Genomic DNA, 27,690 nt, shown 5'->3' with positions numbered 1-27,690 from the left:
CCGCATTGATAAAGTAATCAGACCGGAGACTTATCATCTCAAAGGACTAAACGGTTCCAAGGTACCTCGGGCCTAGAATGCTAGACATCTTCGGCCATACTATCAGTAATTCCGAACTCAGCTTTCCTTGTAAATTAATTTCTAATTTTTGTAAGTCATTTCTTTGTAAAGTTTTTATCTTGAGCGTTTGTAAACGATCTCTATGTATAATCCATTTCGTGCAAATAAGTTATGTTATCTTTGACTCAATGAATGTAAACAATCGGAAAGAACTCATGTATGACAAAGCGAACAGAAAATTATAGAGGCAAAAATGTATTTCATTACTATGGAGTACAGTAGGAAAGAAAACATGATTACAAGACCTAATCCAACCCCTACGGGGCCGACCTCCTCATCCTAGGGTTGGTCAGCTGAGGGTTTGTCTGCTGCGTGTCCCGAACCTTCTAGTCGGAAGGCCGTCACTTCATCATCCTCCCGTGCCATGGACATGAGTGTTTCCTGCCAGTCTGCTGGGAGGTCGAACATGTCTAGAAGAGGATTCTTTGGTCGTAAGGCATAAATAGAGTCGATTGCCCATTCGGCAGCCTTCTCCTCGACCTCCTTTGTCAAGGAAGCAACTTTCCCTTAACTCTCCTGAAGTTCAACTTCAAGAGCCTGCCTTAGCTTCTCAGAGGCCCCCCTCTCCTTTTCTGCTCGCTCGACCTGCAAGGAGGTCGCTTTCAGCTCCTAGTCCTTCTCCCTGGCCTGTTTGGAGAGTCTGGCTATGGTCCTTTGTAGCTTCTTTAACTCCTCTCCCTGCTTCTCGAGCTGTGCTTTCTGGAAATCTACCGTGCGAAGAGCCACGTTTCTTTCATTCAAATAACTGTTCGTCGATTCGAGAGACAGGTTTCTCTCTGCTTCGGCAGCTTCCAAGTTTCGCTTAAGCGCTGCGTTCTCTTCCTTCAGGGTAGCACCTTCTTTCGCAGCTCCCAGTTGTATCTTTTCCATGGACATTTTCATGGAAAGAAGAGCCTGCGAACAAAGGGAGAGAGAGTTAGATAATAAAAAGAAGTTAAGTCCTCGCCGAGGATAGTTCGCTTACCTTGCTTATATGCTGGATCTATGTGAACATTAGGTCCACGTCACTAGAGCTTGCGAACTGCTCGAAAGATTCCGAAAGTCCGCATTCCAGCAGGGCATACACAACCGGCTGCAGGTACTCCGGCAGGTTCCCCAGTGAGTCCAACACTGTGGGACCCTTCTTCGCAGCCTCAGCAGCCGTCGTGTCATCCATAGGCGCCTTGCCCGCCTTGCTTGTGTCCGATCGTGACCTCTTTGGCTGCTCGCTTTCAGATTCAATCTCCAATTCCTCAGCTTGAATCTGCTTCCTCTTTTTTTGCTAAGCCATGGTTTTCATCCTTGGCCGAGCAGGCGATGGCTGGGCGACCTCCGTGGTTCGCGTTGGTGCATCTTCTGCCGGTTGTGGCTGGGACATTCTAAAAGGTTGCGCCCTCAGCCTGGGGGGCTGTTTGTGCAGCTTCGGCCGCCTTAGCTTTCTTCATCCTAGGAAAGTTGATGGGCCTTTGGCAAGGTTGCTCTGGTTCCTTCGGTGGCATGGTTGTTGCTACATGCAAGGCAAGGTTAGTGAAGGCATTCTGTTCCACGACCAGGAAAAGAATCAGTTAGGAAAAGTTACATTGTGGAGGCTCTAACAACACGCTGGCGTTAAAGAAACCGTACTTTCGCAAATTCGCGATTGTCATAAGTGTCCTCGCGCACGCTTGTCCTCAGGAAGGGAGCCGAACTGCAAGATTCTTCTTCTGTCGTGGAGCAGCCCTATTTCAGTTGTCTTGTTAACTTTCAAGAAAGAAAAACCAGGTCATTAGAGCGAACACGCTTCGAGTGCAATGAGTTCACCAAAAACAAAACAGAAATACAAACAAAGAGAAAGAAGCCTACTCGGATCCTGGAACATTTCGCACGTGCGTTTCGTCGGTGCAAAATCTCGCATCAACAAATGATGTTACAGCATTTCTGTCGCGCACCGGTGCGCCTTTATGATCAATGTGTACCCTTATTTTGCGTACGCCTCAGACCTCGAAACACATTTCATTCGAGTATGCAAAATTCAATGCCAAACAGCCTGTGGTGGTGGATGGAAATTTCAAGTATTACAATCTCTTTGATGCAATGGTTGATGCTGTTTATGTGGCTTTGGAGAAGGTGAACGCAGGCAATGTTTCTACTTACATTTCGGGGACTGGTTGGGCGAGTGCTGGGAAAAAGCCTTACACAAGCAAGGAAAATGCACGAATTTACGATCAAAATCTTTACTCTCATGTGTTAAGCGGAGGAACACCAAGAAGACCAGACAATCTTTTGGATGTATTTATTTATGAAATGTTCAATGAGAATAACAAAGAATCCAGGGTAGAGCAGAACTTTGGAGTTTTCTATCCGAACACCCTGCCAGTTTATAAATTTTTTTAGACCTGCTAATAGTTCATTTACCTCTGTACCAGAAATGTGAGTTTAGATTGAATCAAATGAGATAATTAATTAAGAAGCAAACACTATTTCAGTGAGTCTAATCCTAATTATTATAAGGGGGATAAATAAATTATATAAATCCTCTCTACGTTTATTATTAAAAGCTCTTTTAGATCCATAGAAGTACTCACATAGGGGGCGTTTGGTTGAGGGTTACGTGAGATTACTGGGGTTATGTCATCTTATATTACTTGATTATCACGTTTGGTTGTTAAGTAATATAAGATTCCGGTAATCTTCAAATACCAATAGTAGTTACTATTGGTAATATTAGAGGGAATCTGATTACCTCTATTTTCTTAGGTATTGTAAGATTACTGAGGTAATTTCTTTTTGTTACAATTTTATCCCTTATTAAAAAAAATTAGGACAATAATACCCTTATTTTTAAATTAATTTATATGAATATGACTTTTACTATTTCACCCAAATTAATTAACTTTTTGAACAAAACCAACCTTGAATTCAAAACAAATTGCAGCCCACCCAAGCCACCACCCCCACCCACCTTCCATCGTTGGCTGCCCGCCGCTGTCGGAATGGCACACGAAAGGCTGGAAATGGTTGTCATGCGCCGATATGGCCATTTTCGGCCAAATCTCTGGCTAGAAATGGCCACACGGTGCACGGAGGCCATTTCTTGCCTTCCATGTGCCGTTAGGTCGCTAGCTGCCAGCGATCGGTAGTGCCTAGGTTGGTGGGGGTGCATTGTTGATTTTCCAAACTTTTATTATGAGGTTGTTTTTGCTAAGTTTTTAAATGTAAGGGGGTCATAATAATCCAAATAATAATCTAAATAACAATATTAAATAATAATATTTAATTAGAAGACAATTCAGTAATTTAAATAACATACCCACCAATTTATTCCAACTAACCAAGATTCCCAGTAATCTTCAAGGTAATCTAATTTTTCAGTAATCCAACATTCCCTTAACCAAACGCACCCATAGAGTAAAAAGTAAAGCCTGAATATGGAAATTAATCCATATTTATTATCCTAACAATTCATGGCTTATGATTCATATGAATCAATGTACTGTATATATATCACTTATATTTGAAAATTCTCCGGTTTGGATGTTAAATTTATAAATCAAATCTAGAGTATGAGTTAATTTTCATATTGTTTATAGGACTTTCGGCCAACTTGAGTTCATTGAAAAAGATGAAATATCTCATATTTGTAACTGATGCTTCTCACATCTCATGTAGTGGATGTTTATCTACTGCTTTAAAATTACTTACTTTACAATATTCTCAGAATTGAGAGGACAAGAGAGACAATTGATAAGAGTCAGAGTATGCCCGAAAGATATTTTTGAGGGGCAAGAGAGACAACTGAAATGGTCGGAGTATGCCTGAAAGATATTTGAAAGAAATTCAATTTAATTGTTTTAAGTTGTAAATATACAACCTATTTATACAAAAGTGTGATAGCTATAAAATATTACAATCTCAATAATAAAATATTACAAATAATGATACAATCTTAATAATAAAGCAAAGAAAATCATATCTTAACATAATTACGAAAGAGAATAATTCACATATTCTCTTTCTATATCCAAATGATATGTGAATTAATGTCATATATTTTCTTCCCATATTTGCAAGTCAATAAATATCAATAAAAAATGTTTTTACTTTTTAGTACAATAGAAATTTTAATTTCTCCCATCATAGGAAAAGCTTGTATTTGCTGTAAAATTAATTTTTAAATCAATGCCACATTTGATATCTATCATAAGCTTATACAGAGAAGATGGAAATTAATTTATATTAAATTTGGCCAGCCCAACTTGATGTGTGAATACAAATTGGCAGACCATAATCTATGTCCATGATGGTATATTCTTAATGGTATACAATCTTGATAGTAAAGTAAAGGAAATTATATCTTAGCATAATTAGGAAAGAAAATAATTCACATATTTTCATTCCATATCCAAATGATATATGAATTAATGTCACATATTTTCTTCCCATATTTGCATGCTGTTGGAATTCTAGGGTTTACTAACTAACTCTCTATGAACAAATAAATCAATCAGTTTAGAGAATCAATCAATAGAGCTATGAGCAAATAAAGAGAATTAGCAAAAGAACACAAGACACAACAATTACAGTGGTTCGGCTTTGCGGCCTCCATCCACTTTCCAAGGCTCACAGTAGGGTATTCTCATTAATAACTAAAGTGTACAAGATGATGAACAAATCAAAGAAGAAAAACTTTACAAGAGGGAAAGAACACACCCAATCCGAAAACCTTAGGTTTTCCCAATATGAGATCTGCTCTTTTCTTCAGCATCAATTGATGTTAAATACACATGCACCCTTCCTTGATCAGCCTCCACCTGTCTTCGATTTCTCCATAACCGTAAGATGAATAGCAATCTGGAAGATTCTTTTGGGGTCATGAACTATCGAGGTAAAGAGAGAGAAAAAAGAAAGCTGAGCATGAGAAGTGTGATAGTCGAAACACAATATTCATATGGGTTTATCCAAAACGACGTCGCACTACTTGTTTGACTCCTAACACCAAAGTTGACTTCCACCGTGGCAAATAAGAAGTTGCATCATCACAATTCTCCACCTTGGCTTCTTGATTTGTCACCCCATGTGGCCTTGGAATGCATATGTTCACTCTTAAACTTGAAGAAGGCTCATACAGAGCCTGTGTTTTTCAACTGGAACTGGTTTAGTGAACATATCAGCAAGGTTATGTAAACCATCAACTTTTCTAATCTTGATTTCCCCATTTTCAATCATTTCCCTAATGAAAGGAAGGCGAACATCTATGTGTTTGCTTCTTTTGTGGAATACTTGGTCTTTACAGAGATGGATTACACTCTGGCTATCACCATTTATCTTCACTGTTTGTTGCTCAATACCCAACTCATTTACAAGACCTTTCAACCAGGTAGCTTCCTTTGCTGCCTCTATCAATGCCACATACTCTGACTCTGTTGAAGACAAAGTAACCATATGTTGTAGCTTGGATTTCCAACTAACAGTATTTCCCCACAAAGTGAAAACAAAACCAGAGGTTGACTTCCTCCTATCCATATCTCCTGCATAATCTACATCAGCAAAACCTTCAACACAATTATTATAACTTTGATTCTTCTTAAACACAATGCCCACTAATCTGGTTCCCTTCAAATATCTCATAATCCACTTCAGAGGCATCTAGTGAGACCTTCCTAAATTGCTCATAAACCTGCTTACAAGGCTTACAGCAAAACCCAAGTCTGTATTGAACACACCATCAAGTACATCAAGCTCCCTAGTGCACTTGCATAAGGAATTTCTACCATCTCTAGCTTTTCTTCTTCAGTCTGTGGACTCTGCTCATGTGAAAACTTTAGATGGGCTTCAAGAGGAGTTTGGATAGTCTTTGCATCTTGCATATTGAACTTTTGCAAAATTTTCTTAGCATAGTCTTACTGAACTAACTTCGGGCTTCTAAGAGCTCTATTTCTGTTAATAGAAATGGCAAGAATTTTCTAAGCCTGTCCCAGCTCTTTCATTTCAAACTTGGTGTTCAATAACTTCTTCAGTCGAAGCAACTCAGTTTTATCATAGCATGCCACAAGCATATCATCCACATACAACAGTAAAAAAATTTGAATCAGATCAGAGATTCTTTTAAAATAAAAGTAACTGTCAAAATTACATCTATCAAATCCAATTTCAATGATAAAAGAATCAAATTTCTTATACCACTATCGTGGTGACTGTTTTAAACCATGTAATGAAATTTTTAACAGACAAACTTTACCTATAGCACTGTTGTATCCTTCAGGTTGTTCCATTAAGATGTTTTCTTCCAAATCCCCATGCAAGAAGGTTGTCTTCACATAAAGTTGTTCTAATTCCATATTGAATTGAACTACAAGTGAGAGCAGTACCCTGATGGAAGTATGCTTGACCACTGGAGAAAAGATTTCATTGTAATCAACCCCCTCTACTTGTGCAAATCCTTGTGCAACTAACCTAACCTTGTACCTAGGTGCTTCCTAAGATGTTAATCCTAGTTTTCTTTTGAAAATCCATTTGCATTTGACCACTCTACTGTCCTTTGGTTTATCAACCAAAATCCAGGTGTTATTCTTTATCAGAGAATCAAATTCTTCCTCAATTGCTCTCTTCCATTCTAATTTTTCAGGTCCTAAAACTTCTTTTTTAGAAGGTCTTAGACTCATCATTCATCTCTTCCTCCACCTGAAGTGCATAAGCAACTAGGTCTATATAACCTAATCTATTAGGAGGTCTGATTGTTCTTCTAGTTCTATCCCTTGATAATTGATAATCTATCAAGTTTGATACATCTCCATTAGGTGCCTCCTGACCTACTTCATGATCAGCATTTGGTTCATTCTCATGAGCATTTGAGTCCTCAACTCCACCTTGATTCAAACCTGGACTAAAATTTTAGATTTGCATTTCTAGTTCTAAGTGATCTAATCCTGGATAATAGCTCTCTGATACATCAGATTCACCTTCTAAACCAGGTAGAATATCCTCTCTGAAAACAACATCTTTACTTACAATACACTTCTTAGATTCTAAATTCCAGAACTTATAGCCTTTAACTCCATCTGGATATCCTAAGAAGATGCATTTAATGGCTCTAGGTTTTAATTTGTCCTCCTTTACATGAACATAAGCAAGACACCCAAAAACTCTAAGATTCCAGGTTTACAAGATGACCAATCCATTTTTCAAGTGGAACCTTAAAACCTATAGCTGAAGAATATGTTCTATTTATCAAATAGACTACAGTATGGGCTGCTTCTGTCTATAACTTAACTGACAGTTTAGAACATGACAAAATGCTTCTCACTTTTTCTAGAACGGTTCTATTCATCCTTTCACAAAGACCATTCTGTTGTGAAGTGTGTCTCACTGTCTTATGTCTAACTATCCCATGAACTCTACAGTAATTATTGAATTCCTCATTGACAAATTCTAAACCATTGTCAGTTCTCAACTTCTTTAGTTTCTTTCCGGTTTGATTTTCAACCATAGTTTTCCATTCCTTAAATCTAGGAAATGTTTCATCCTTGGTTTTGAGGAAATAGATACAAACATACCTAGAATAGTCATCTACAAAGCTGATAAAGTACCTACATCCTCCAAGGGAATAATGCCTAGATAAACCCCATACATCAAAATGCACATACTCAAGTGGTGAATTTGAGTAATGCTGGCCAGTTCCAAATTTCACTCTACTCATTTTTCCAAATATGCAATGCTCACAAAATGTTAGGTTTCCTATTGTATCTCCACATAGTAGGTTTTGCTTACTAAGTTCTCCTAGACCTCTTTCACCGACATGGGCAAGTCTGTGATGCCACAAAGTGGTTTTACCCTACCCCTCAGTTGACCCAACAACAGCCATTCCACTATTAGTTCTACCCTTCAACACATACAGACCATTCTTCTTTTCAGCCTTCATAACTATCAAAGACCCTTTCAAAACAGTAAGACTCCCATTAGCAACCTTATAACTCAAACCTATAGAGTCTAATATCCCAAGAGAAATAAGGTTTCTTTTGAGGTTTGAGATATATCTAACATCAGTAAGGGTTTTAGTTAATCCATTATAGAGATTTAACTTAACAGAGCCTGTTCCTTTAATATGACAAACTGCATTGTTCCCCATCATCACTTTCCTACCATCTAAAGGTTAAAAGGAGCTGAACCACTTCTTATTAGGTGTCAAATGATAGGTGCAATCAGTGTCTAAGATCCATTCATCACTAATCTTACCTTCTAAAATAACAAGGACCTCTGAACTCTCATAACCCTCTGATACTACCCCTGCACTACCTCCATCACCCTCCTTCTTATATTTCTTTTTCTTCCTCTCAGGGCAATCTCTCCTAAGGTGACCCTCCTTATGGCAGAAAAAACACTTCCATTTTCCAGTTTTGGATTTTGACCTATGTCTATTTTGCCTCCCTTTTTTCCAGTTTTTCTTCTCATATCTTCCTATGACTACAAGACCCTCACCATCACTCACATTTTTTTCTCTAATCCTATTTTCAGTGTCCTTAACTGAGATAGCCTCTACAACTTCTTCTAACTTTAGAGTTTGTCTACCATATTTCAGGGTTTCTGCAAAATTGAATAGGTTTTGGGTAAAGAGATTAATAGGATCATAGCTTGATCCTCATCAGCAATCTCAACTGAGATGCTTTCTAAATCTTGTATAATCTTAAGGAAGTCATCCTTATTATCTTTTAGTGATTTTTGTTCATCCATCTTAACCCCAAATAGACTCTGTTTTAGAAATAATCTATTAGGAACAGTCTTTGACTGGTAAAGAGAATCTAACCTACTCCATATCTAAGGAGTAGTCTTTTCTTTCTTCACTTTTCGAAATACTTTATCACCCAAGCCGAGAATCAGTGAGCTCTTGGCCTTGTTTAGCATGTCTTGCTTTTCTGTAGCAGTCAGGGTGTCAGGTAACTCAGCTTCCCCCTTCAGAGCTAAGGCCAAACCCTCCTTAATCAACATTGCTTCCATCTTCATTTTTCATAATCCAAAATCGTTTACACTTGTAAACTTTTCAAGCTCAAACTTTGTTGACATGTCTTTCACAGATTCGAAAAACATAGTAATAGAAAAGTGAACAGCTAAGAAAGCCCAAAAAACTAAATTGAAACACAAGCAAACCAATGAAACCCTAACTGAACCTTTAACCAAGCTCTTATACCAATTTATTGGAATTCTAGGGTTTCTTGACTAACTCTCAATAAACAAATAAATTAATCAGTTTAGAGAATCAATCAATAGAGCTATGAGCAAATAAAGAGAATTAGCAAAAGAACACAAGACACAACAATTATAGTGGTTCGGCTTTGCGGCCTCTATCCACTTTTCAAGGCTCACAATTAGGTCTTCTCATTAATAAACAAAGTGTACAAGATGATGAACAAATTAGAGAAGAAAAACTTTACAAGAGGGAAAGAACACACCCAATCCAAAAACCTTAGGTTTTCCCAATATGAGATCTGCTCTTTTCTTTAGCATCAATTGATGTTAAATACACATGCACCCTTCCTTGATCAGCCTTCACCTGTCTTCGATTTCTCCATAACCGTAAGATGAATAGCAATCTGGAAGATTCTTTTGGGGTCGTGAACTGTCGAGGTAAAGAGAGAGAAAAGAGAAAGCTGAGCATGAGAATTTTGATAGCCGAAACACAATATTCATATGGGTTTATCCAAAACGACATCGCACTACTTATTTGACTCCTAACACCAAAGTTGACTTCCACCGTGGCAAATAAGAAGCCACATCATCACATATGTTAACAAATATCAATAGAAATTGTTTTTACTTTTGAGTGCAATAGAAATTTTAAACTTTTAATTGCTGTAAATATTATTTTTTACATCAATGCCATGTTTGATATCTAACATAAGCTTATACAGAGAAGATGGAAATTAATTTATATTAAATTTGGCCAGCCCAAGCTGATGTGTTAATGCAAATTGGCAGCCCATAATCTATTGGTCACCATGAATGGTATATTCTTAATGGTATACAATTTCAATAATAAAGTAAAGAAAATCATATTAATTAGGAAAGAAAATAATTCATATATTCTCATTCCATATACAGATAATATGTGAATTAATGTCACATATTTTCTTCCCATATTTGCATGTTAACAAATATCAATAGAAATTGTTTTTACTTTTGAGTGCAATAGAAACTTTACATCAATGCCACGTTTGATATCTAACATTGTTATGCCTAAAAAATCAAGGCTAATGAAAGTTTACATCAGCTAGCTCCAATCAGAGTTCAGGAAGGTTTTGCGCCGTCCAGGAGCTATCACGTCACCCCAAGACAAAAAGAATACGGTTATCACCAACTTGGCATATTCAGATTTTGTCTATGAGTGAATGGAAGCCGCACACTTGTCCAAGCCCTAGGTAATTTGAGGATATATCCTAAGTTATCAGCCAATTGGAGGAAAGGAAGGACTTGCACGGCATCTACCTACTTGCAGATTTGTAATCATTACCCTGAATTCCTCTACTATAAATAGAGGAATCCCCCTCTCATTTTCGGGATTCTAATACAAAAAACTCACACTTTGATTGTAATTTATATTCTCAAAGTAAAGATAATCTAAGAGAAAGAGACTAACTTGATATTTTATCTGAATAATCAGTTATTGTACCTCTGCTCGTTGTTCGTAATACGTAGGACTTGTGTTAAACATCCAAACTAGAGGTGGGAATTTGGGACTGGGTCCAAAAACCCAGCTCCAAAACCCGGTCCTTGAGGAGGTCTGGTCCCAAAACGGGACCAGGCCTAAGGAGGAGGGCCCGGTCCCTCCACTGGGTGAAGATTAATTTTGAAATAAACATAAATTGTAGGGTTTAAAATTAAATTTTACAAAATTTATTAAAAAAAAAAAAATTTATCTGTCGAACAGCTTGTATGCACACACACAGGTTCACGCAGGATCAAGTGATCAACAAAGCATTTATCTCTTTGTTCTTTTTTTTCTTTCGGTGTTATTAAAATTCATTTCAATTTATTTTATGGGTTTGATTTTTTAAAATTAATTGTTGGTGAAGATTAGTATTGTTACAAAATCTCAAACAATTAATGTAATCCGATTGACTTCAATAAAATCAAAGTTGATGGTTGCGCGATTATAAATAATCAACAAGAAATAATTAAGAATAATAATGAAAGAAGAATTTTATTAATGTATTTATGATCACACGGTAGGGCTCTAAGAATGAAAATGTCATCATGGTGACAACACTACACTTGTACATTTATACCCATTTATGAAACCTGATAGATTTCATGGGTATTCATTATTCAATAAGTGATAGATTTCCAAACGTTATTTGCATATTTTATGTATTATATCATGCATATTAAGTCACAAGTAATTATATCGTCATCTTAGTGACATCAGAAGGCTTGTACTTGAATACCCAATGTTTTTCAATGGTGGAACCAACATGAAAGTCGATTCCTCATTGTAGCCCAAATGGCACGTGACATTTTATCTGTGTCGGTTTCTACAATTGCATCCGAGTCAACAATTTCAACGAGTAGTTGGATTGTTGAAGACAGAAGATGTTCTTTAACCAATGAGATGATTGAAGTGATAACGTATTTACGGGATTAGACTCATGCAGAAAAAAGACTACAACAGCACCCTGAAGATCCTGAACTACTCGAACTCTTTAGGAATACAGATTTGAATGATGTAAATATTGTTGATGATGAAGATGAATAATTTAATAAAAAAATAATTTAATTGTTTATTTGTGAAGCGTGAATGTGTGAAATGTGAATATTACATTTATGTTAAAAATTAAAATTAACTATTAATTTATTTATTATTTTTTTAAATTAATTAAATTTTTAGAAACTTACTAATCTACCCCTAAAAAATACTAAAAACCCCTTACAAAATTTCATTTCGCTCCTAAAATATAAAAAAAGATCAGGGGAGAAAAATTTTACAGGCCCATAGGACCGGTCCTGGGCCCATAGGACTAGTCCTAAGGACCAGTCCGAGTCCTAATATTGCTCATGGGCCTGGGACCCATGAGCGATTGGTCCCATTTAGGACCAGTCCTAAACAGGACCAGGCCCGGGCCTACTTGGGACTGGTCCTTGACCAGCTCTAATCCGAACCACTTTAAAAATCGTCTTTTATTTATTATTTAGTCTTTGTATTAGATTATCTGTAATCATTCACGTATAACTTCTAAGAATAACTTAGCACTTTGCACGTACGAGTCGTTGGTGTCAAAATCAAACATCAACAAACATAAGCTTATACAGAAAAGATAGAAATTAACTTATATTAAATTTGGCCTAAATTGGCAGACCATAATCTATGTGCCAGATGAATTGTATATTCTTAATATGTACAAAAACAAGATTAATTTTACTGGCAATGCAATTATGGAATGTTGCTTCAACATGCAACATGAACAAAAATTGGAAACTTAATTAATGAGATGCATTATCCAAGTGCTAGGTTCAACAGAAATTAGTGCTACATAAACGCCGAGCCTACTTGGGACTGGTCCTTGACCAGCTCTAATCCGAACCACTTTAAAAAACGTCTTTCATTTATTATTCAGTCTTTGTATTAGATTATCTACAATCATTCGCGTATAACTTCTAAGAATAGCTTAACACTTTGCACGTCCAAGTCGTTGGTGTCAAAATCAAACATCAACAAACATAAGCTTATACAGAGAAGATAGAAATTAATTTATATTGAATTTGGCCAGCCCAAGCTGACGTGTAAATATAAATTGGCAGACCATAATCTATGTGCCAGATGAATGGTATATTCTTAATATGTACAAAAACAAGATTAATTTTTCTGGCAATGTAATTATGGAATGTTGCTTCAAAATGCAACATGAACGAAAATTGGAAACTTAATTAATGAGATGCATTATCCAAGTGCTAGGTTCAACAGAAATCAGTGCTACATAAACGCACAAAATTGCAAATATTTTATCCAAGTGACAGTGATGAAAATGAGGCTCCAATGGAACAAGTTAATGCTTGTGACAGCTGTAGTGTTAGTTCTACTGCCCTGCGGTTTTGGTGAGTTGCTCTTCTATATTGAGATTCAAATTATGTATAATGCATTTATTTAAGAAGTGACACTGACATAAAGGTGTGTTGAATATATATTGCAGGCCAGGGTGGTGTCGGCGTCAATTATGGGTTGAATGGAGATAATCTTCCATCTCCAGGAGAAGTTGTTGGCATGTATCAGAGGTGTAAAATTCCATACATGAGGATCTTTGATCCGAACCATGACGTGCTCGAAGCTCTAAGAGGAACAGAGATCATACTCAGCCTTGGTACCAGAAATGAAGATATAGAAAACCTTGCTGCAAGTCAAGAAGCAGCCACTGCCTGGGTTGGTGCTAATGTGCAGCCTTATGCAAATGATGTGAAAATCGGATGGATCACAGTCGGTAACGAGGTGGTTCCAGGACCGTCTGCCGCTCATATTAGTCAAGCCATGACTAATGTTCATAATGCTCTTGCTTCCGTTGGCTTGTCTAATATTTTTGTGACAACTGTTGTTTCAATGGCTGCATTATCAGTCTCATATCCACCCTCAGCAGGAGCTTTCTCAAACGATGCAGTGGATTCCATGAACAGCATTGCGCAATATTTTGCAAATGTTGGTTCAGGAAGCCTTATGGTCAATGTGTATCCTTACTTCGCCTATGCGTCTGACCCGGATCATATATCGTTAGACTATGCCACGTTCAAGGCAACGGATCCAGTGGTCGATGGAGAGTTGAATTATTTCAACTTATTTGATGCAATGGTAGATTCTTTTTATGCTGCAATGGAGAAAATCAACGCGGGGAACATTTCTCTTATTGTATCAGAGACTGGTTGGCCTTCGGCTGGAAACGACCCTAAAACAAGTATAGAAAACGCAAAGACGTATAACCAGAATCTCGTTACTCATATAAAGGGGAATGGAACGCCCAGGAGGCCAGGCCAATTGTTGACAGTATTTTGGTTCGCAATGTTTAATGAAAATCAGAAGCCAGTAGGAGTAGAGCAGAACTTCGGATTATTTAATGCAGACATGCAGCCTGTGTATCCAGTTTTGAATTGTTAGCCATTAAAATGATTGTTTGAGACAGATAAATAAAAGATTGTTTACAAAATAAATAGTTTTGTTTCTGAAATAGATGAGATATTGAGAATAAATTTGCTTGAAGAATCCATAATTCCAAATCTGACCGATCAGATAATTGTTTGAAGAAGGAAGTTGCTAAAATTGCTTTCGAGGAAAAAGCCTTTTTATAGCTATAAATGTGTCAAATTTAATTCCCCAAAAATATAAATGTTTCCTATGAAGGACACAAGATTCATTTTGTTAGACCATGAAGTTATTGACATGTTTCCTATGAAAGACACAAGATTCATAAGTTCAATATGACATTAGATTACATGGTTTTTTTTTTTCAAAGTCAAAGAGAACAAGTGTTAGATAACTTTAGTTTTCCACCGCACAGTGGTTGAAGCACCAGCCAACTTGCTTGTAGTTGTGACTTGTGACTGGTGATTCTATTAAAATCTTGGTTAGAGAAGAGGTGATTCATGAGGCTCCTGTGGAACATTTTAATTTGTGGTAGTAACACTAACAACTCAACTGCTGCTGCCCAGCACTTTACTCTCTAATGTTTTATATATCACGTTGAAGTAACCTAAAACTTAATATAGAGTTGTTATAGTCAAATTCAATTCTGTAACAGATGATTCTTAACTTCGCCTTTTTACGAGGTGAAACAAATCATTTATGCTATGAAATTGCCCGCTTTGATAACCTTTTATTACGCAGTTCAAAACAATGAATAATTTGTGCATAAAACTACAAAAATGAAAAGGTTTAGATATAAGCTTTACTTAATAAACTGAATTTTCTTCTATTTCCTTTTTATTCATGTGTAATTAGTGCCATTGAATATGAACATGAACTGCTCTACTAAAAAATGAAAAGGAAACCTCAAAAAAAAAAAAAAAAAAAAATATATATGTAACAAGGAACTAAACTAAAAATGAAACTTCTTTGATTTCCTTTTTCCGTAAAATTGACCAAAAACACCATAAGCTTTTTCTTTCTTTTCTTTCTTGTAGAATCGAACCCCTCTCGAAAAGTAAAAGGAAGAAAAGAACTAAATACCCCAAAAGATGCAACTCTCCAAGCATCTTCCACTGCAGACAAAACAGGCCCTATCCACCCTCTCCAAAACAACCCTGAAACCTAAAAAACTCCCCCTGTTTATGAAGGCAGGATTGGGGCATCTGAAACTATTGCACTATTTGCAAAATGCAGTTCCACCCATGACCCACCGTTCTTTCTACCCAACTCATCAGCTTTTCTTCAAACAAAAGAGAAATAAAAATAGGAAAAAGAAGAAACTACCCATCTGCCATAAAAAATTGGAACTTCTTGGATCTATTACGTAAGAAAACTAGTTAATCAGGCCTCAGTTCCAGAGTCAGATGAGCTCAATTCAGAAGAAGCACCACCAACACCGGTCGCATGAAAGTCAGGCAGCTTCAACTGTCCACCTCTTTTCTTGTACTGCAAAAAAGAAAAGAAAAATAGAATAAAAAAACTGAAATTGCATTTACAGCAAAGTCCAACAGTGTCCATAACTTGTTAACTAACTAATCAAACTAGCTTGATACATAGATCTAAAAAAAAAATCTAATTAAACCCCAGCCTAAAAAATTAAAAGATAGCATATTTCCACAATTCAGTTCTCACAGACTCAAAAGAATGAGAAACTTGAGATACCAGATTTGAAGCTAATCTAAACCAGAGTGATACGGTCTGGAAAAGCAAGAGTTGCTTACCTCCTGAAGGAAGGCATTGATCTCCTCCTCTGTAAGGCCTTCATCCTCTCCAGAGTTTTCCTCCCACCCAAGTGAACGAAGGAATGCAGCTTCCTCATCTGGATCCACTGTTGGATAGCAGCTCACACTCTTCTCTCCCACTTTCGAAAATCTCTGAGCCTCTTCATGGGCATCACCATTGACAGTCACCTCAACACCATTATCAGTTGCATGACTGACAGGAGCACCAACTACTTCCTTCAGTACTTCTCCAGATTTCTCCACAGTGGGAGATGAGATATCAGAGCCTGAATCTCCAGGGAGAGCAGAACTGTTCACTGAGGTTTTCTTCTTTAGGTGATTAAAGAAATCATGTCTGCTCTGAGTTTGTAACAAGGAGGGTCTCCTTTCCACAGGGAATACTGAAATTGGATTCAAGGTAGAGGCCTTCCGCTCCCCAGAGGAAAGCTTGGGGTTGTTTGGCGTCTTTGAAGGAGCTGACACCACCGATGGAGCAACAGCAAGCTGGTTACTGGCTGCTCGGCTGTTGGCATTACTTGTGGGACTAGCAACATCCTTTGGAGGATTGGAGACACCATTTTCCCATGCAGGTTTGAGAACATAGAGCTTCCCATGAGATGACTTTGACACATCAGACTTCACATTTCCACCAAGAAGAGATTGACTGGCCTGGAGCAATGAAGAAGGCAGCTGCTGCCCATTCTTTGAAGCCATATTCATCTCAACAGCTCTAACAACAGTTTTTGGTTTTGATTTGTCAGAGAAACTATGAACCTGGAAAAAAAAAGAGACAGAGATGATCACCTGGAATTTGAAATAACTTTTAAATTTTGCCAAGGGAAACCAAAAAACAGTACGTAATCAGTCAAACAAATTTCGAGCATTAACAGTCACTAGCTAACCCCAAATGAGCCATGACAATTTAACACTACTATGGACACATAAATTCTTAATGCTCCTTTCTCTCTTCAGGTCACTTCACAAAGTACTGAACAGTTATAGTAAATTTCAAACAAGTATTCACAAGAATTGGAAAAAAAAAAAAAAAAAAAAAAACTGTCTCTTTACAGCAAACCAGCCCAAAAAGATTTACCATTCTGTTCAATGTCCTTCACTTGGACCCTAATGGCACATCTTGAACAAACAAAAATACAAAAATTATGATTACATCAATACACTTATTTCCAAAAAGATAGAGAGAGACAGCTTCCTGACATTGATATCATCAAAGTTTCATATTTTTTTTCACATCATCCATTTGAACAGTTGTCACTTATTTCACACAATCAGAAACAAGCTTTCCATCAGTATCTCAACTCGAAATCTTTCAAAACTTTGCCTCTAAGGAACCCACTATCTTCATTTTCTTATTTCTTTTCAAAAGAACCAAAAAACATATTTTCAAAGTATAAAGCAAGAAAATGGCCCAAATTTCAAACCAAATGACTTTAAAATATGGCCAGGGTAACCAGGAAATAGAGACAGCCTCTTACAAAATTGAATATCATGGTCTCATCATGCCCAAGTTATATAACACTGGCAATTACAGAAGATAGCGATTTGATTTACATATTATGACTTCTTTTTCTCTTCCTTCATTAATTACAGAAAAACATAAGTATAGGAGAAGAAAACTAGTCACACAAACTTACCAAAGAAACCCCCTATGATACATATAACCACCCAGTCCAGGATATAATGAATTAAAGAGCAACAAAGCTCTATCTCTTTATGCATGATTGTACTACAAACCTAATCACACAGCACTTCCTACTAATGAAAGAAGATTATACAAAAGCTCTTTGTCCCATGTAATGACTGAACTTACTTCCTAGTAATAGAAGCAGGCAACTGACATATATTATAAGAGTTTCGTTGACTTTGATAACCCACAACTGACAGGATTTCAAGTGAAAACACACACAACCAACCCAGTCAAAACATGATATTCAGAAAGTACCAAGGTAATATCCAAAAATAAACAAATAAAAAAGGAGAACAGACTTCCATATTTAAAAAGATGAATGTGCATAAAAATATGAAAAATGCAACAAGCCCGAATTGGAACATAATTACTATCAAACCAATCAAAATGAATGACCGCAGCAATCAACTACTTATTCCTACTACAAAAATGAAGAATGTCAGTTAAAGAAAAACATACCATCTCCATTTTCTCAATCATAATCCACTCAATGATTCCAATAAAACAAGATTAACACCAGGACTTGTCAGAAATTCTTAGTATATAAAAATGATTCCAATAAAACAAGATTAACACCAGGACTTGTCAGAAATTCTTAGTATATAATATTTATCTAGAGTAGAGATTTAAGCATGCAAGTCTGGATAATACAGACCTATTCAATGGTATGAAATTCTATTAATAATAAAACTGCAACTTTGTGCATCAAAAGAACAACTCTCCTGAGAATTGAAAAAGATTCTCTTACCAAACCCTTAGGCATTGAGGGTGTCACTGGTATTAGTTGCCTTGACTTCTTAATTTCCAATTCCTCAAGTCTTTGTGTCTTGACAGATAACTAAAAGATAACCAAAATGCCTAATTAGACCCTGCATTTTCATTAATTACATAAAAAGTGGAGTATTTAATTCACTCAGTTACCTGAGGAGAAGTACGAGCCCGCGCTGGAGGTTGTGCCAATGCTTCAGCCATGTTAAGACCAGCCATTGCACTGGGCTGCCCAGACAATGTAGAGGCTACACTAGTTTGAGCCGAAGAAGATCCAGAACTACTGCTTCCAATTATGGAGGGCACCTCTGCCAGAGCAGAGGTCCACCCCTCTCCACCAATTAAAGCTGAACTACCAACAGGCAAACTCTGAACAGCTGAGCTCAAACCAGGAGATGAGACTCTTCCTATATCAGGCACTCCCCTATCTTCAGATCCAAGTGAGGGGAAATCTTTCTCAAATACAGACTTCTTGATGTTACTGCCAGTACTACCTGCAGACAGCACACCATTTCCGTTGATATGACTACTATTACTGCTGCTTTTTGAATCCACCGCAACCCTTTGGGGCAAGATCTCACTCTGTTTCCTTGAAACCATTGAATGAGAGCGCCGCAAGGTATCCTTCTCAATCCGACTGCTTAAGATATTTCCTAAAGGGTCAGAAGAATCACGGTCCCATGGATCCCCATAGCTCAACCTGTCTTTATCTCTCTCACGATCCTTGTCACGATGACTTCTATTAAAACTACTATATGCGTGCTTAGCAGAACCATTACTAGAACTCCTCCGTGAATTCGACGAAGAAGTCCGGTCCAAAAAGGAAGAACGAGGGCTATCAAAATCACCTATGCTCTTAGTATTCCTACTTCTCATTTGATGTACAGATGAAGTTCCATCTAAAGAAAAAAATTAACAAAGCAATTACTATATATTTCCACAATTAAAGAAATATTAAACAATTATATATGCCAAAAGCATCAAGATAAAACATGACTAAAACTAACTGATATAAATATTAATGCAAATAAAAGAAACAATGAACATCCAAAACTTGACTAATATAAAGTACCTGAGTGAGAAGATGATGACACGGAGTGGTGGGCTGAACTGCCACCGCCAGTAACACTTCCAGTACTTCTCAACCATTCTGGAACTAATGTAGGTTCACTTCTTTCCATTAGGAGCACTGAACATCATCAAATATAACAAGAGATGCACTTCGCTCACCTTCTTCACCACCCCTTCCCAACAGAATATTATCCTTCTCTAGAAAGTTACTACCTTCTAACCCTAATTCTATCCTTCTTTTCTCCTAAAATACCGACTTTGTTTCACAACCACCAACAATTGACCAAGCAACCAATGAAGTCAGTCACCAGTTAACCACAAAACGCTCTAAATTCACTTGCAGGTACAATATAAGTCAACGGGATTTTACTCAATACAAAAAACTAACAGAAGCAAATTCTGACACAAGCCTGTAACCAGAGTACGGAAACAAAGACAATGGCAACAAAAAGTGGCATGACTTGACGGAATTTTACCAAAAGCTATCTCTCTCTAGCCTCTATGCTTTCATCTTCAATCAAAGATGGATTTGCAGACAGAAAAAAGCAACACCACACTCAATAGACCCTCATCTCTTCAAAAACACCAAAGCCTTATGGGAAAACGACAATCAATGAGTAGCAACAATGAAAGAATACCCAATATTCCTTGACGTTAATTCACACCCATAAACCGGCAAAATTAGAAAGAAAAAAAAAAAACCAGAACCAAAAAAAAAAAAAAAAAAAAAAAAAAAAAAAGACAAACCCTAAAACATACACAGTTTATGAGTGTAGGTTATTGTAGGCAGATATATATAAACAAAAAAAACAACAAACGAATTATACGTAAGTTCAGGTCTTAGGGTTTGAACAGCGAAATATTTGCTCAACAAAATACAGGGAAAGTTGTAGAGAGAGACAGATTTCGAATAGAACTAACCCTAACCTGCTAATGAATGATTGATTGTTGCCTGACTATACCAAAAACGTAACCGTTTAATAACCGCCTAGTATTATATTCGCAATCCAAACAATGCGTTTTCCCAGAAGAGAATAATACAAGTTCCACGGTAATATATATAGTGGGAGATGAAGTTTGAATGTTAAACGGGGTTTGAGTCTTGTTGTGATAAGAAAATTAGGGTTTTGTTCTCGTGCGAAAAAGAGAGACAGAGAGAGGCGTAATTTCTGTTAGTTTCGGATACTGAGAATGAAACGTATGAAGAACATCCTCTTCTTCTAAGAAATCCCTTTTTTTCTTTTTTCTTTTTATTATTATTTTTTATTTTTTATTTTTTCTCTAGTAAGTTTTTAACAATATAGTTTTTAAAAAATAATAATAATAAACAAAATTCTTAAATCTTGGCTTTTATAGGATGTGGGTTTTATTGGGTTTTGGCACAACTTACGTGTGGTGTGATCTAGAATGGCCCTAGGTTGATAGATGATAATTTCTGTCTATAATCATCATTATCTTATTTAAAATTAGTGTTTAAGACGAAGTTATCAATAATTATTTCAATCAACCAAAAAAATAAAATAAAATCTGGTTAAATGACAGTAGAAGGGTAATTGTGTCCATGAACGTCATTATCGCGTTGCGTTTTGAACCCAACCAACTCGACTTATGTGAAACGTGGTTAAGTAACTTCATGGGTGATGTACTTATGCCTATTTTTGTCATTACGAACTGGTCTTCAACTCTTGTATTGCACACAATTTTAGCCCAACCAACTTGGATTTTTTAAACATTTCCAACCATTAGTTTGACATTTGTGTTATTTACTCTTGCAAAAATAATTTTAATATCTCCTTTTTATAACAAAATAAAATAAAACTTAGGCCAAATCATGTTCTGTATTTAAAACTTTCTTTTATTATATAGTTTAATAAATATATAAATTATTATAGTTTTATTGAAAGAATATTTACAGCTACCCTATCATGGACCATATTTCTCATCCTAAAACTCTTTAGTGTGTAACACAAATTTATTAAGAATGTAGCGCCTGTAAAATAAGGGTTAGGTTGTCAATCAATTAAAAGTGCTAGCTTGCACTGCTACCTTACTAATAATATATACCATAATTAAATTTGCACGTATGCTGTTACTTTTATTATATGGGTAAGTGCATGCATTATCAATATATTAGACTAATAACTAATTGCTTTGCTATCACATGATTTGGTGTTTAGCTTTTTGGGTTCATTTTGCTTATTACGTAATATGGTCAAACGAACTTAGCCTGAATTCGTACAAATTTATATATTTTAATGAGAATACAGATTTTATTATTTTGTATATTTATATTTGAAAACAAATCACATTAAATGCCGAATTACAGTTGTCATTTCAGTCTAATATTATTGAAATTGAAATTATACTTAAATTTAGTATCTATTAACTTTATAAAGTTAAACAAAAATACAGAACTTGATTGCTAGGTTGTTTGAATAAATGTTATTTTGAAAAATTATCTGAATATGATAGGATAAGATTAAATCAAACAGGATAGGATTATGAGGATATGTGTTGATATAATCTAAACATTATATACAAGTTGGATAAAAATTATAATAGTTGTTTGGTGTATTTTGGGAAAACATCTTCTGAAAGTATTTAGATTATTTTAACTCTCTACATTTATTAATTTAGCTAAACACCCTTACAATAAAAATTTATAAATTAATAAAAACACTTTTACCCACCCAAAAATTGCCGACAGTCGACCACCACTGTCAGACGGTAGCCGGAATGATGCACGACCGGCTGGATTTGGCTAGTCGTACACTGATGTGGCCTTTTCAAGCCATATCTATGATGGATCTGGTCAGAAACGGCTAGATCGGCACACGATCAACCAAATCCGGTTGATTGTGCATCGTTCCGGCACCGGTAGTGGTTACTAATGGCTAGCAATGGCTTAGGTGGGTGAGAGTGTTTTTGTTAATTTATAAACTTTTATTATGAAATGTAATAATTTTTAGTTAAATAGAGTTTGAAAAATGTTATAATAGAATAATAGAAAACAAGTCTCACCCATTTTTTATTTTCAATAAAAAAAAAAAATTATTTGATTCAAATTGATTTTCAAAACAATGATCCAAAAAAGTGAATAAACACATATTCTGTATTTTAATCTAAATACAAATAATTGAAAAGAGTAAAACAAGCAGGGGGATAAATTTTCTAAAAGATTTTCCTATCATAGACCAATGAGTAATTTTTTATTATTATTATTATTATATGATAGAGAGAGAGAGAGAGAGAGTAAAGTCTCTCCCTGATCATAACAATGAACCAAATTAATTTATTACTATGAAGATGTTATAACTTAATAGATGTGTAATTATAAAGTTATTATTTTGACTTAGTTATCCTTATTATAAGTGGTATAGAGGTAAAGGACACACTATATTAATAATTAATTAATTGAGCATATCAAATCCAAAATATAGACATTGATAAAAGAAATAGACATTGTTTAAATACACTAATACATGTATCCGTGAGCAACACTATTTTACACTAATCGAATGGATATTAATATCTTCCTCAATCGTCTAAACGAGCAAGAAGTCGTGTATGTTTTAACTAAATAAGAAACCATTGTTGCAATTAGACAAGACGATGAAAGAGATAATCCTGAATATGATAATACGGAAATAAAAAAATGTTTCATGTAAAAAAGCTCTAAATATGCTTGAGAATCTAGAAATATTTTAACTTCAACAAGAAGGTGTCCATGTTGGCGAGTTATTACGTATCTGCAAGTTCAAAGATATGATAACAACTATAAAACATAAATTATTGTCCAAAATAACTTTAGATAAATATTTTATTTCATCTTAAACCTTTAATGTAATATAACATATTAATTTTTTGCAATATACAAATAATTATTACTATATGAAGGCAATTTTCTTAAGACGAGAATTGAAAAAATTATAATTTATTACAATGTAAAGTTTATTCTTATTTATAAGAATCCCAAGTTGAGACTATAATTTTGTATGAATATATAGAGATTATTGTTATATAAGGTATCACTGTAAAGAGGTTTTACCTCTCTCTCTCTCTCTCTCTCTCTCTCTCTCGCTTTATTATATATATATATATATATATATATATATATTATATTAATATATATATATATATATATATTATAATATATTATATATTATATTATATGTATATTTATGCTGGGGGTGTCCTAGCTGCTTGGCGCACCTCAACTAATCTCCATAAACCTTGGAACTACCGTTCAGGTAAGAGTTCTAATGACTATCCCTATTAAGCCGAGGAAGGACTCAAACTCAAAACATCTTAAGTAATAAACTAAAAATATATATCGAACTATTAAGTCACCCAGAGGTAGTGTAATGTTTTCTTTCTAGCTAGAATACTTGTAAAATAACAGTAAAACTCACTAAATATATATGAGAAAATATACATGTAGATGAGTTTAAAATAGTGGGCCCAATTTTTTTTGTTTTTTTGTTTTTAAACAAAACTTCACATCATGTAACAAAACTTCTTGAAATAGTCTCGACAGTGTTGCCCGCTCCTTCCGCTTCTTGACACTCCTTCCTACCGCCTCTCATCTACTATCTGCAAAAACATTGAAAACAATGGGGTGAGCACTAATTGCTCAGTAAGTAAACTCACTAGGCTACTCCTTTGTCTCCATTGTTCAACTTTTGAATTTCTTTCCTTACAACGCATTTCTTTCTTTTTCTCTGTTATTTCTCTAGTCTTTTTCTTTCTCTCTGTTCTTTCTATATTCTTTCTCTCTGTTCTTTCTATATTCTTTCTCTCTGTTCTTTCTATATTCTTGTTTCTCACTTACGAACAAGTAAGCAGAACTGGAGAAACTAATTCTGAATAATATGAATGCCATTATGCATATGCATGAATGCATAAAGAATGCAATTTCTTTTCTGTTTTCTGTTTCTCTTCTTTCTTTCTGTTATGTTATTTCTTTCTTTCTGCTCTGTTCTTTCTTTATGTTTTGTTCTGTTTTTTTTTTTTTTTTTCTGTTCTATTCTTTCTTTCTATGCCAATCGGACTCAGTTAAGGCATGGATTCAGAACCCTGGCCATGTGAGTGAGTACAGTCATCATCTACATGCACTTCTATCGAACTGTACAACTCTTCTTTCTGATTATAAGGCCGCTCACTAAAGGCGGTGTGCATGTAGGTAAATTCTGTTGGTACAGTTCTCATCCACATACACTTCTAACGAACTGTATACTTACTTCTTTCTGATTCTGAAGCCGCTCACTAAAGGCGGTGTGTATGTAGGACTATTCTTATTTGTCACTCACGGGTCCCCCATTGCAACAACCTTCACTTCTCTTTTCTTTTTACATTTCTTTAAGTAAAATTTTAGATTTGAATTATTCTTTAAGTATATTTCTTTAGATAATACTTCTACCTTTAATTCTTTTCTTTCTTTTTCTTTATTCTTTACTATTCTCATCCATATGTATGTGCATGGAACTATGCTCATTCTTTACTATTTTTTCTAAATGCAAATGTGAGAATGCATTATGGCATATAAAAATATCATTAGAGAACTAGTATTATTTACCAACAACATTCCCATACTTGAAATCAATTATTGATTATTAGACTAAAAATATTTTGAGGTAGTCATTCTACATAGGTCATATTTAAGAAGACATATCTCAAGTTATACACATTGGATTGCTACGATCTTGATCTTGTTTTAAAGCTTAGAGACAGGGCTACAACTTTTATGCTTAGATCTTAGCCCAATTCAATCGGTAAAATGCCCAAAAATCACTCAAAAGGTCACGGCCGTGATGGGGCAACCATGGTAACATGTTTTCTCTTAGAATTTTCATCAAACAAATTGCATGCATACTCAAACTCTACTTTGGCTACACTTCTACTTCTTTCTCAAGTCACCAATATTTGTAGCAAAACTTCTTTAAATCAACACTAAACCTAGCCAGGAAAATACATTCCATAAAGTCTACTCAAACTCTTTCTAAATTCAACTAAACTTTCATCAACCACCATATAGGCAAAGTCTACATTCTCATGGCTGAATTTTAATTATCATCAAGTATCAATCTCATCAAAACTTCTAAAAAACATAAGCACATACATACATGTATAAATCCCTACAAACTTACTCAAATCAAACTTAGGGTTGGATTTACTTATCTTGATCTTGGGTAGTTCCACACTAGAAACTCTCTCTTTGGGTAGATCTCCTCTTCTTCTTAAACCCTAAGCATATAACTATAAGAATTCAATACTTTAAAAATTAATCTCACATCATATTGCAAGAACTTTTACCTTTGGATGCTTAAGATTGAATATCTACCAAAATCCAACCAAAAATCCTCTAAATTGCCTTGGAAATTTGATGAAGAAAATGAGAGAATTTGGAGAGGAAAGTGGCATGTGAGGGAGTAGAAAATGATAGGGTTTTCAAGAATGAAACCAAGATATCTTATTTATTACTTCTACTTTCCCATTTTGCCCTTGCACTTTCTATGAAATTCCATCGATGTCACTTAGTCAATTACAATAATGTCTACATTTTTATTAACTTCTTCATGAAATTTTATCTCTTTTTACTCCTCACTTTTTCAACTAATTATGAGTAAAAAGACAATTTTACTCCTAATAAAATTTTAAGGTATTTCTTCACATTTTCTCAAAATAACTTTAACAAAAAAATCAATTAAGGGTATAAGGGCATAAATCAAGTTACATACCTCAATGTGAGTATTACAGATAATTTAAATTCCATATATATTCCTTTTAACTTATTGATTCCAATTGTTAAATTAATGTGACAAAATCAAAATTCCTTTACTCTCCATTAGTGTAACTTTGATCGATAATATATAACACAGGCTTGTATCCGGTGAGTCAATGAGTATGGTCAAACATGGATTTTTCTCTATAAAAGTTAAACATATAAAATATCATATCTTGCATTCCAAGGAAACTGACTCTTCTTTTGGTCATCCACACATCTCCAATTCAAAACCCCCGACAATATCTTGACCATACTACTCTCTAGAATTCTTTTGTCCCGCGTTATTATTTTCAATATTTTCCTTTTAATATATCAAACTATAAGTTTATTAATTACCAACTAACTAATAAAAAATTAATTAAAAACGTTCTTATTTATCCTTTCTAATGTGTATATCAAATAAATTATTTTAAGTAATATTTAAATAAATAATTAACTTTTTATGAAAGTAGGTGTGCTTTTAAAAATAGAAAAAAACATTTTACACAAAAGTTATTTCGATGCTTTTACTAATTACTGAATTCTCTTGATAAAGGTCTAATAATTATAGAATAATCATGACTTATTATTGTGAGAACCCTTTCACTTGTCCATAAAACGGTGGATTTGCAATTTCGATTTGATTATAACTAAAAAATAAAAAATAAAAACGTTTTCAGTGACGAATGAATTAGTCATGCTAACATGTATATACTATATATGTATAGCATGCTTTGACTTTAGCAGAAGAAACATGGAAATTGTTTAAGGTTGACTTTTGTTTAAATTCATCCTAATATAATTTTCAATATATAATTACGGAAGAGTTTAAATTACACTGACTTTTTTCGCTAATTGAAGTCGTATGTATTTCGTTTAAAAGTTCATATACATCTACAATGACCATTAAATTTATATGGACTTGAACTCAATAGTTTACTATGTACAAATTATTCATAAAATAGCGGTATTTGGCTTGAAATACTATAATAAAGTCTAAAATTTAATCAAAATATAAGATATTAATGGTATGATAAATACCATACTCAACTTGCGGTGTACTTTTATAGGTTCATGAAGTGAAAGTGAGACACATTCAATGATGGAAGTTACGGAGACGAGGAGTACATTCACTCGTTCTCATTGTACCACAATCATCATCTTTCACTATTGTGGCTCATAAAATCACCGTCAGATACCATACGTGTGGTGAACCAGCGGCCAATGATCGTATTGTAAATAATTGGTGTGATGTCCGGAGCAAGCAGCGTGAGCGTGTGGTGTACACTAAGAGTATATGTTCCCGTCCTCACACAAACAAAGCGCATCCTTCCAAATTCCACTTCACCAATCCAGTTCACCCCATTTTTACGTTCCACGTGGCACCGCGTTTTCTCTCTATCTCACTCAATTTATTGGCGTTTACTAGTCT

General features: G+C 35.1%; 3 protein-coding genes across 3 annotated transcripts; 2 read left to right on the top strand and 1 right to left on the bottom strand.

Annotated features, from left to right (window-relative positions):
• Positions 1–1,388: 1,388 nt before the first annotated feature.
• On the top strand, positions 1,389–2,472 carry LOC116131497 (glucan endo-1,3-beta-glucosidase-like). The gene is made up of 2 exons (XM_031417144.1): positions 1,389–1,622; positions 2,077–2,472. The coding sequence occupies exons 1-2, from the start codon at positions 1,389–1,391 to the stop codon at positions 2,470–2,472; spliced, it is 630 nt and encodes a 209-aa protein (XP_031273004.1).
• Positions 2,473–13,088: 10,616 nt separating this feature from the next.
• On the top strand, positions 13,089–14,203 carry LOC116131496 (putative glucan endo-1,3-beta-glucosidase GVI). Its single transcript, XM_031417143.1, has 2 exons — positions 13,089–13,158; positions 13,254–14,203. Exons 1-2 carry the CDS (start codon positions 13,089–13,091, stop codon positions 14,201–14,203), a joined length of 1,020 nt encoding a protein of 339 aa, XP_031273003.1.
• A 933-nt stretch (positions 14,204–15,136) lies between these two features.
• Positions 15,137–20,705, bottom strand: LOC116131530 (mediator of RNA polymerase II transcription subunit 1). The gene is made up of 5 exons (XM_031417173.1): positions 19,497–20,705; positions 18,578–19,323; positions 18,405–18,494; positions 15,952–16,725; positions 15,137–15,676 (listed from the first exon to the last, which is right to left on the bottom strand). Exons 1-5 carry the CDS (start codon positions 19,603–19,605, stop codon positions 15,572–15,574), a joined length of 1,824 nt encoding a protein of 607 aa, XP_031273033.1. The 5' UTR covers positions 19,606–20,705; the 3' UTR covers positions 15,137–15,571.
• Between the last annotated feature and the right edge of the window lie 6,985 nt (positions 20,706–27,690).

The sequence above is a fragment of the Pistacia vera genome, unplaced genomic scaffold (genome assembly GCF_008641045.1).
Source record: "Pistacia vera cultivar Batoury unplaced genomic scaffold, PisVer_v2 Contig234, whole genome shotgun sequence".
NCBI lineage: Eukaryota > Viridiplantae > Streptophyta > Magnoliopsida > Sapindales > Anacardiaceae > Pistacia > Pistacia vera.
This window is presented reverse-complemented; position numbering and strand designations above follow the sequence as displayed.

What these genes read in the sequence shown, in the direction of transcription:
- LOC116131497 (XM_031417144.1), top strand. Translation starts at nt 1,389, where the DNA reads ATGGTTTTCATCCTTGGCCGAGCAGGCGATGGCTGGGCGACCTCCGTG. An exon ending in GTTGCTACATGCAAGGCAAG is followed by an intron (nt 1,623 to 2,076) that starts GTTAGTGAAGGC and finishes CGTACGCCTCAG; the next exon opens with ACCTCGAAACACATTTCATT.
- LOC116131496 (XM_031417143.1), top strand. Translation starts at nt 13,089, where the DNA reads ATGAGGCTCCAATGGAACAAGTTAATGCTTGTGACAGCTGTAGTGTTA. An exon ending in TCTACTGCCCTGCGGTTTTG is followed by an intron (nt 13,159 to 13,253) that starts GTGAGTTGCTCT and finishes TATATATTGCAG; the next exon opens with GCCAGGGTGGTGTCGGCGTC.
- LOC116131530 (XM_031417173.1), bottom strand. Translation starts at nt 19,605, where the DNA reads ATGGAAAGAAGTGAACCTACATTAGTTCCAGAATGGTTGAGAAGTACT. An exon ending in GTCATCATCTTCTCACTCAG is followed by an intron (nt 19,324 to 19,496) that starts GTACTTTATATT and finishes TTTTTTCTTTAG; the next exon opens with ATGGAACTTCATCTGTACAT. An exon ending in CCTCAATGCCTAAGGGTTTG is followed by an intron (nt 16,726 to 18,404) that starts GTAAGAGAATCT and finishes TTTTTTTTCCAG; the next exon opens with GTTCATAGTTTCTCTGACAA.